Source organism: Gaeumannomyces tritici (genome assembly GCF_000145635.1).
Source record: "Gaeumannomyces tritici R3-111a-1 unplaced genomic scaffold supercont2.5, whole genome shotgun sequence".
Classification (NCBI taxonomy): Eukaryota; Fungi; Ascomycota; class Sordariomycetes; order Magnaporthales; family Magnaporthaceae; genus Gaeumannomyces; species Gaeumannomyces tritici.
In genome coordinates, this window is record NW_008804549.1 from 4,200,213 (window position 1) to 4,211,166 (window position 10,954).

At 31.1% G+C, this 10,954-nt stretch overlaps 1 protein-coding gene and 1 pseudogene across 2 annotated transcripts; both read left to right on the forward strand.

Annotated features, from left to right (window-relative positions):
• Positions 1-1,451: 1,451 nt before the first annotated feature.
• On the forward strand, positions 1,452-2,323 carry GGTG_10366 (hypothetical protein; the record flags this gene model as incomplete). Its single annotated transcript, XM_009228239.1, has 3 exons — positions 1,452-1,468; positions 1,809-1,924; positions 2,184-2,323. 3 exons carry the CDS (start codon positions 1,452-1,454, stop codon positions 2,321-2,323), a joined length of 273 nt encoding a protein of 90 aa, XP_009226503.1.
• Positions 2,324-10,320: 7,997 nt separating this feature from the next.
• Positions 10,321-10,393, forward strand: GGTG_20206 (annotated as a pseudogene). Its single transcript has one exon. The product of its transcript is annotated as a tRNA-OTHER (tRNA).
• The last annotated feature ends 561 nt before the right edge of the window (positions 10,394-10,954 follow it).

A 10,954-nucleotide genomic window follows, 5' to 3' on the forward strand; every position in this document is an offset into this window, starting at 1 on the left:
CTTTTTTTTTTGCCTTTTTCCATATTTTAATATAATATAATTAATTTTATACGTTGTTATTATCGTTAATTGGCTAGCTAAAAGTAAACGTAATTCCGGTTGCAAAAAGGTTAAACGGTACCGGTGTAAAGCCAAATTGGGTTGGCTAAAATGCAAGCGGTTAAAATAAAGGTAAATTAAAGGGAAAAAAAAGGGCTTTGTAATTTAGTGCATTGGCAAAATTGGAATTGGTAACCGCGGTATTATTAAATGCCGTTGGGTTATTAACGGCCCGGCATTTATTTATTCCCTTTATTTCCGTTATTTTGTTAAGGCCGAAAAGGGCGAAATTTGGATTTGTAAAGTATTGGTTTATCCTAAAAGCGGATTTAAAAAAGTTTAACGTTTTTTTGTTACAAAATTTTCGTAATTTGCTTATTCGTTTTTTGGTTAAAAAATTTTCCTTTGTTTTCGTTATTTTTAATAAAAAGCCGTCCCGTTTGCATTTTGTTAACAATTTTAAATTAAGCAAATTGTCCTTTTTTTGTAGCGGCTAGGGGGGGCTAAGTAAAAAGCGGATAAATGCAAAAAACGGGAAGGTATAAACGGCAAAATGGCTTATTTGGTCCGATTAAAATGCGCGCTCGTTTCCCGTTTTTAAAACAAATTGTTTCGGCCGGTTTAAAAATGTATTTTTGGCCTTTTTAATTTTTTTTTTCGCTACGGGGCACGTTCGTTGGAAAACCGGGTAATTGCTTCCGCAATTGCAACATTTCGGTTTGCTTTTTTTTGCAACAAATTAACCCCCGTACAACGGGCACAAAAATTCCCCGGTTTTGCCGTTGCCATGCAACGGCCCGGCGTAATGCGGGTAACAAACCGCTTTTTTGCAAAATTTTAATTTATATTTTTACCCGTAACATTTGTAACATTAAACGGCTTTTGCTCCCGTTGCAAACGGTTTAACATTAAAAATTTTGCTTTTAAATATAAAGCTATTATTGCATGCAATTTAAATTGCAACGGGGGATATAATTTTAACCAATACCGTAGCGTATCCTTTTAATTGCCGGGCATTTTATATATAAATAAAATTAATTTCGGCCCCAATATTATGCGCTTTAAATTCGTGCAACAAAATATTGTTATCGTTAATTGCATTTTATTAAATGCTTTTAATTATAACGTTATAAATTTGGGTTTGGTATATTGCTTTGCTGCCGAATATTTTGGTAATTTACGCGGTATTTTTCGTATATTTAATAACGGTTATATAAAATAAAATTACCACGTTACCGTTAAAAAGCTTGCGCGTTGCTTTTACGTTGCTACCGAACTTTTTAATTAATGTAATGGTAATTTTAACGGGTATGCGGTTTGCAATTTAAAAAAAAACGTTTTTAGTTAAAATGGTAATTTCGCGTTTGGTACGCGCGGAAATATATTTTAAAAGGGGGGGCCGGTATTAAAAAATGCGTAAAAGCGGATTGTAAGCGGGTAATTGCCGGTTTAACCGTTTTGCGGCAAACCGGTTATTAAAATCGAAATATAATTAATGGTTTGCTTGCGGGCGTTGCGTATTTTAACAATAATTTCGTTTTTTATAATGCAAAAGTAATTGGGCATATAATTGCAATGGTTGCAAAACCGCGTTTCGAACGCGTTTATTACGGCTTTAATCCATTTTTTTACAATTTTAAACATTAATTCGGTATTGCCGAAAGGTACAAAAAGCTTTAATGTTTTAATTAATTGGTTTTTTAAATTTGCAATGCGGGTGCGCGTTGGAAAAAGGTTAAAAGCGTTGGTTATAATGGTATTATTGCTAGCTTTAGGGCGGTCGGTAACCGTTTTGCCGCTTTCGGGGCTGCTGGCGCTGCTAGCAACCGCGCCGGAAGCGCGCTCGCGCGCGGACATACGTCCGGTAGCGAACCGAAAGCGAAAAGTTTAAATTTAATGTTAAATTTGCTGTATTTAATGGCGTTTTCCCGTTGCGAGGTTGGGGAGGCAAAAGCGGTTTTTTTTTTCGTAATATTTATTTTTAAAATTATAAAAAACCCGTTTTTAAACCGTTAATAAATTAATAATAATATATTGTTAAAACGCTAACGCCGTTAACGTTATAATTTCGAATTACAAAATAACAATTTGCAATTTTTAAATTTAAATTTAGCAATTATTTAACTAAGTTATTTTTACATTAGCTATAAATAGGCCTTTTTTACCGCAACCTTTTGGGGCCGCCGCGTTATCGCTAGCAATCCGCCCCCGGACCGTTATTTTCGAAATTTTTAAAAGTACGGAAATAAACCAAATCCAGCAGCAAAAATATTATACCAATTAGCGCTTTTTGCTTAAAATGCAAATGAACTTCATTAAACCGTTTTGTTTAACGTTATTAAAACGCATTTTTTCCTTTTTTAACATTTAAGCAACGATGCTTTTGCTTTTATAAAACCGAAAATTAACCAGGTTATTATAACCGCCGATACCGTTTTTAAATGGTTAGCAAATTAGCGTAATTATTAAAACGTTATTAAAACGTTGGATTAAATTTACGTTATTACCAATATAACGGCCAAAACCAACCGGGATTTTAAATTGTTTATTTAAAGCAATTTTTTTCCGGCAATTTTATAAGCAATTTTATTAAACTTAGCAATATGTGCAATTTGCTTAGCGATTTAAGCGTGCCAGCTTTTAAATAAAAGGTTAACCGTTTATTGCATAAAGCCATTACGTTAATTGTAAAACGCCCAAAATTTAATAATTTCGAACGGTAAATAAGCTTATTCCGGAATTTAACCAATAATATTGCTAATAACGTTTTTTGGGGCAAGCAAAACGCTAACGCTTACCCCCCGGTACGCTACCTTAACGCTAGCACACGTTAGGACCAAACCAGCACCTAAACGTTATAAATTTCCATAAAATTACAACAAAAACCCGCCCTTTTTTTACTAACGCTTAAAAAAAAGCATAAATGCACCAATTATTTGTATTTTTATTGCGGCAAAGCAAATTACCAAACAATTGCTTGCATAAAAAAAAAAGCTAAATTTTTTTAAGCATAATTGCTTTTATAAAGCCATTAACGTTTTGCTAACAATTTTTTTAAAAAAACAAACGTATATTTATATTTAATAAAACCCAATTTTACTTTTTTATTTTACAATAAGCTTTTTACCGAAAAAACGCCGCCAATTTCGTACCGTACTTTTTTAAATACCGGATATTTTTTATCAACGTTTATCGATAATATTTTTGCGCATATTAATAATTTGATACGCTTTGCTTTATTTAAGCTTATTTTATTAAAATTAACGAACGGCAAAATTAAGGGTTATTTTTGCAAATCCATTAAAATACGTTACAGCATTATTATTAAACGGGAATACTTATTATATACATTTAGCTATTAAAAACGGGAGGCTTTAACATTATATTAAAGCTTTTATAATTACGTTACCATAACCTTTACATTAATTAAATAACGGGTTTAATAATTATGCACGGCATTACGTTATCGGAATTAAACCCAAACGTTAGTAACCCGGCGGGCATTTACTTAAAAAACAACGATAACGGGCACAAACCCGCAAATATACGCATATTTAACGCTTTAAATTTTATATTATTTTGCAAACAAAAAGGCGTATAATTCGAACGTACAACCATAGCAAAGCTTTACGCTTAAACCCGCCCCAAGCTTTTAATGCTTTTAATAAGCGCTAACCAATTTGCTAACAATACGTTAATAAAAAAATTTCGCTTTATTTTAACTTTATTTAATAAAGTTTTTAAAAATAAGCTGGAATTATGTTTAGCCGCATTTTAAAATTGGGTTAAAAAGGTACCGCACTTTCGGCGAATTTCCAATAATAATATTTAAAAATATCTGGATAGCAAGCCCCCCGTTACAATAAAAGAAATTTTAAAACGCTTTTTTTACGAATTTTGCAATTTAGCGTTATGCTTTGTCCTTTAAAACGTTAACAAATTGTTACCGCATCGCTTTTTTAATTACAAAATCGAGCTATTTTCAAGCAAAACGCCTTTTTACCATTACAATAAGCTTATATTCCAAAAAAGCTGCAAATTATTAAAAAGTATTTAAACAAACATTTAGCAAAAAGGTTTATACGCAATAATATATTGCTAGCGATTGCCCCGGTTTTTTTTAACGAAAAAGCTTAAAAAGGGATTTTGCGTTTGTATTAATTACCGGGGCTTAAATAACGTTACCGTAAAAAATAAATATCCTATTCCTTTAGTTAAAAAAACATTGGATCCTTTTTTAAAAGCTAAATACTTTATTAAATTAAATATTATTGCAGCGTTTAACCGCTTCCGAATCGCCCCAAAAAATAAATAAAAAATAACGTTTATTACCAAATTCGGCCTTTTTAAATGTTTAATAGCAAATTTTAACATAACAAGCGCTTTTAACTTTTTTTAATATTACATTAACCGCATTTTATTAAACGCATTAAACCGTTACGCTATAACATATTTCGATAACGTTTTTATTTATAGCAAAACGCAAGCGAAATATTAACGTTACGTTCGTTTGGTTATTTAAAAATTTGCTAACGCAAATTTTTATTATTAATATCCGAAAGTGCAAATTTTTAATATAAAAAACCAAATATTTTAGCTTAATTATTTTTATTACGGGAATTTGCATAAATAAATAAAAAATTAAAGCAATTCGTTAATAAAAACAATTTATAACGCTTAAAAAATTACACCGTTTTATAAATTTCGTTAGCTTTTATTAATAATTTATTAAAAGCTTTTCCGTTATTGCTAAACCTTTTTATTTATGTATAAACAGGGTTGGGAATTAAGTTACAATTAAGTTATTAAGTCATTTTTTAAGTCAAACTTTGCAATAAAATCTAAAATCAACAAAAATAGGTAAAACGTTTATTTCTTCGTATTTATATAAACAAATAGGAAAAGAAAATATATTATAAGTTTATATTACTTAAAAATGGTATATAAGCGGGTAAAAATGCATTGAGTTACATTTAGTTAAAAAAAAAGTTGAAAATGATTTAAAAAATGACTTAATGCAAATTACGTAATATATAATTACGTAATTAAATATTTTAAATATTATTTATATAAAACTGAGTTTTCTGTATTTAATGGTGGTATTTTTATACTTATAACTATAATAGTTAATTTAATATTAAGCTTTAAACTGTAACTTTTTACTGACTTAACGAGTAACTTAAATAACTTAATCCCCAACCCTGTTTATAAACAAGCAATTATAAATACGTTAATAACCCGTTAACGCAATAGCAGCTTTTTACCAATTTAAAATAGCTTTTTTTTGGATATCGTATTAGCACATTATAATTTAGCCTTTAAAATAATTATAAAAGCAAACGCTTTTAATTGGGCTACGGGCGGGGTGTTATCCCAAATTAATATATTAAAAATACGCCGGCCTGTTGCCTTTTTTTAGCCAAGCATTTACTAGTTAAATGCAATTACGAAATTTACAATAAATAATTGCTTGCAATTGTACGCGCTTTTAAAAAATAATAACCAAAATTACTAAAAACCGAAACGTTAATGGAAATTTAAACAAATTACAAAAACTTGCAATTTTTTGTTATAATTAAATTGTTTAATTAGCGGTAAATACGTTAATTCGAATTTTTTAATAATTTTAATTTCCAAATTGTATATAAGCCAAAAAAATAGCTATTATGCCAAACGCTTTTTTTTAACCCCCCGGCGTTAAACTAACGCTTTATAATACCGCCGCAAATAAACGCGTTGTTAATAAGCACAAAATCTTCCTTTTTTAAAACGGTAAGCAAGCAAAACGCCGGCGCAATTTTAATGACTTTTTTTTACCAATTAAATTTTTTTAAACTTATTAACGCATTTATTAATAAAAGCTATTTCGCGTTTAAGCTTTATTAAAATTTGTTACGATGTTTTGCTAACCCGAATACCCGTTACTTTTTAACGCTTTTGCGCAAAACGGTTAAAATTGCTAAAGCCAATTGTTAAATAATTTAAAGGCGTATTTACGTTGGAAAAAAACGATTTATCCTTTTAAACGATACTTTCCGATTGCAAATATTGCATAAAATGCACAATTTATTACCCGGCGGTTACGCAAAAAAAAAGCAAAACATATAACCTTTTGCGAAAATTATATTTTTGGTTAAAACTTTTCCGGAACGTTAACTTTTTCGTTTGGGGTTGTTATTTATACAAAATGGTTAAAAAAGGAAATACTTTTCCAACGGGTTATTTTAACCGTTGCTAATCCTGTTTAAATTATAAGCAAATTTATTAATGGATTTTATTGGTTCGTTGCCGTTATATAAACGCCGGGGTATTATTTATACCAATATTTTAATAATAATAAATAAATTACCGAAAATAAAGCATTATATTTTAATAAATATTATAAATGCGGGTAGCTTAACAAACGCTTATATATTAATAATGTACCGTTAATACGGTACTTTCGAAATTATTGTATTTAATAAAAGCTTTTAATTTGTATTAAACTTTTAGCGGAAATTGCAATAACGTTTAAGCGTTACTTTAAAAAATTTATTAACGTTTTATTTAAAATCCAACGGGTAAATGGAAATTTTAAATGCGTATATAAAACAATATTTTTGCAATTTTTGCTTTTATTACTAAAACGATTGGGTTAATTAGCTTTTATTAAAAACATTTGCAAGCAATAACAAAATATTAAAAATAATAAAAGTATTACCGTTTTTTGCCAATTACGGTTGGAACCTTTTTATAAAATCCAAACCAACCCGCCCCCCAAATACAAACGATACGCTAGCAAAACAACGGAAAATTTACAATGCATTTACGGTAACCAATAAAATTTAAGCAATTTTAAACCATATTAAAACGATAGCAATTAAAATTTAAAAACGGTACGAAAAAGCAACCAACCGTTACCAAATTAACTTAAGCACGTTTATAATAAAAAATAAAATTTAAATAAATACGAAAAATATTACATTTTTAAAACTAACCTTTAAGCTCAACAATAAATAAATTAGCCCGTTTTTTATTATTAAAATTTATAAACGAATTTTAACCGTTAAACTTCCGTTTTAATACCGTTTATTCCCCGTTTTTTACATTTCGTTAATTTAACAAAATTATTTAAAATTTTCAAAATAAAACGTTATTAATAAAAAATATAACCAAAAATCGCCGGCGTTTTTTTAACGAAAAGGAAAAATATTAATAACAACAACAAAAAATGGGTTTTCGATGAAATCTTCGATTTTAAAAAAACGTCGAAAAGCTTTTAATACAAAATTAAATAGCTTGTACTTTACGCTTTAATTTAAAAATTTTGCCGCAATTTCGAAAAAGCAAACAACCGTATCCGGAATTATTACCGTTTGTATTTAAATAAATTTAAATTACCAAATTGGTTGTACGAACTAAAAGCGGCACAATTTGTACAAAACATAACGGGCCCGGCGTTTTGCTAACGTTAAAAACAACAAGCATTAAAACGCAAAAGCCGCCCGAAAACAGCTTACTTGTTATTAATACAATTTTTTATCGGGATTTTGGTTTAAAAATAACGTACCGCATGCCGGCAATACGCAAACGGTAAGTTAAAATTAACGCAAAAAAACGGCGCCGCAACGCCAAACCATTGCCGCGCGTTAAAGCGCGCAAAAAACAAACACGAGCTTGGAAATACTTAAGCGCCGCGTTAGTTAAACCTTAAAATTAAACCAAAAAAAACGACCAAACGCCGCGTTTAAGCATTATTACTTTTAAACCCTAAAAAATTATTTTTTAAAAATAATAACAAATTGCTAACGGTTTGTTTGCCGTTACCCGCTTTTATTATTATAACCTTTTTTATTTTATTTTTTAAAAACGATAACAATAACGAATTGCTATTAATTTGCTTGCCGTTACCAGTTTTTATTACAATAACTTATTTTATTTTGTTTTTTTAAAAATAATAACAATAAAATATTTTTACTTTTTTCCCGGTACATTTATTAACATTTTTCGGGGAAAAAAAAACCAAAAATTTATGCTAAGCAAAAAACATTATTTTAGGAAATTGGTTAAAGCATTTTCCCGTTACAAGCAAAAAATTTTAACACGCCGTTAAATATGCGGTATTATTCCAATCGCTTCCGTTCCCGGCAATAACCGCAAATTATACGGTACATAGAATTTTATAATATTTTTGGATATAAACCTTTTTAGCGGCATGCTAATTTGTATATTTCGGATTATTAAAAAAAAAGCCGCATTTTCGCCCGGTTTTGTTAAACCGGAAACGAAAGGAATAATAACGGGGCTAAATACTAACCAACAAAATAGCAATAACGCGCCGTTAATGCGTTAAAATAACAAAAAAACGGGTTAAAATTAATATTAAAACTTTATAAAAAATAAAATAAAAACGAAACGCAAAAACGCTAGCAAAACGTTTATTTAACGCCGGTTGTAAAGGTTATTTATGCAATAAAAGCGCTATTCGGCGGTGTTAACGGCTTTAAAACCATGCATAAAATGGGTGCACATGCGCGCAATACGCGCGCAAATATTTTTTAACAAAATATACGCGCTTTTAACGGTGCCGGCAAAACCTAAAAAAAACAACGTTCCGTTATTAATACGAAAAAAGTATTTGTAAACGGCGGCCAAGCGTTTAAAATTGCAAAGGTTTTTTTTAATATAAAAAAACGGTTGCAACCCGAAACGTTAGCAATGCGCCGGCAAATTTTAATTAATAAAACGTACTTTGTTACAATTATTTTTCCAATTTTAATATTAATAGCATTAAACGCTTGGATAAAGTTGCAACCCGTTACCGTTGTGTTAAAGCTTTAAACCCGGGTTTACGCAATAAAAGCTTTAAATAAAATGCATTAAGCCCAAAATGTTATTTTTGTATTAATTAATTAGCATATAAAGCGTTAAAAAGCAAATAACAATACGAAAAGGATAGCGCGTTACCATACCAACGCGGATTTCGCGGGCGTTTATATTATTAATTAATATAACGAAACAAAAACAAAAAACAAAACGAAATAACAATAAAAATACAAAGCAACGATAACGTTAAACCGGCAAATTAAAAAAAATCGGAATAATAAAAAAAGGTAATAATAATTAAATTTTTTTTAAACAAACGTAACGCAAAACGGGGAAAAAAAAAAAAAAAAACCGGACAAAAAAACGTTAACGCAACACGGGAATTTTGCTTTAAAAAAGCGGTAAGCAAAATACCGCAAACCCGTGCGCAAAAAGCAAAAAAACGCTATTAAATAAACGGGGTTATATATGCAGCGTTATATTAACGCGGGGCATTACGTTAACGCAATTGGGATAATTGCGGTTTTATAATAGGGTATTATTACGGTACGCGTTAAAATATTTAAGGAAAAACTTAAAGCCGCATTTCCAGCGCGCTAACGCTACGCTTACAAAATTACAACAAAGCGCCAAAAGCGCTTTATCCAAATAGCTTCCTTTTCATGCAACAACAAAGCCTTTTCCATAATACCAAAGTGTGCACCGTAGCACTTGCAGCTTACGCTTAAATGCAGTTAATTTTTTTATATTATTATAAAAGGTAAAATAAAATAAAAAAGCTTTTAGCGGGAACCCCTTTTGCGAAAAAAAACCCATTTCACCGGTTAGTCGTAGCTAAAGCGTTATAATGTAACGTTGCAAGTGTGGCTGGAGTTTCCGCAAAATCGCTGCCTGGTTGTGGAAGCGTAATTTCGGCATAACCGGAATTACTATACGGGCCTTTAGCCCGTAACAAAACTACCCGGCAAAAAGGTAACGGCAATAAAAAAGGAAAAAAAAGCAGCGCTAAAAAGGATTTTTTTTTAATTTCGATAGCAAAAACGTTAAACGTTCCGGAAAACCTTAAATTAAATTTTGCTAATGCGCCGGGATATTACCCCAAAAAACGGTATAAAAACCATCCGAAGTATTAAAAATTAAAAAGCCCCGGGCTTAATAAAAATCCTTACCAAAAGGTTATTAGCAATAAGCCCAGCACTTTTTGCAATATTAACCAAAGTATTTACAGCGTGAGTAAATTGCGGATATTTTCCGGAAAGGTTTTAAAAATTCCGTACCATAATATTTTAAAATCCCGATAAAAACCCAAAATTTTAAAAAGCGTAACGGTTTATTGCTTTATTAAAAACGATAAAAAAAATTATATTTTGGATAAAAAACGTTGCAAAAAATAGTAACTATTTTTTAACGAATAAATGGGTAATTAATAATGCAAATTTAAAAAAACGGTTATACATTTGCTTATGGAAATAGTAAATCCTCGTGGCGCAGTGGTTCAGCGCCAGGAAGTCCTCTTTGGAAGACGCAGGTTCGAATCCTGCCGGGGACACCGGGTTTTTTGTTTCGCACGTGCAAAGCGATTTAATTGCCCCGAACCATCCCGACGTTTTTCCGATCGTTGGTCCCCACAACGAAGCAACCCACAGCAACAAAAGCTTTATCCTTATCGACGGGCCCTACAGCAGTTACCTGCAACCCCTACAACCCTAGCGAAGTTACTTGCGACCCGTTAGCGGGGTTCCCTACCCCCGAGCCTTATAAGCACGTGCTGGAAAGCCCACGTGCAGCAGGCCCGCCGGAAGGCACGTGCAGCCTGTGGACGCACAGGTTATAGGGCAAGCGAAAAAATAAGGACTTCGGGCCAAGATAGATCCGACCGGCTATCGGAATAGTAGCGCCGGGGGCGCGGGGAGGAATAAAGGTACCGATAGCGACGAAAGCGATCCCGACAGGGTTCGGAATTTAGTTAAAAATCATTAGTTAAAGTCATAACTTTTTTAGTCAAGTTAGTTACAGTTAACGAACTAACTAACTAATAACTGACTTTTTTTTTTTTAACTAACTAAAATGACTTAGCAAGTTATTTCCAGTCATTTTTAGCATAAATTTT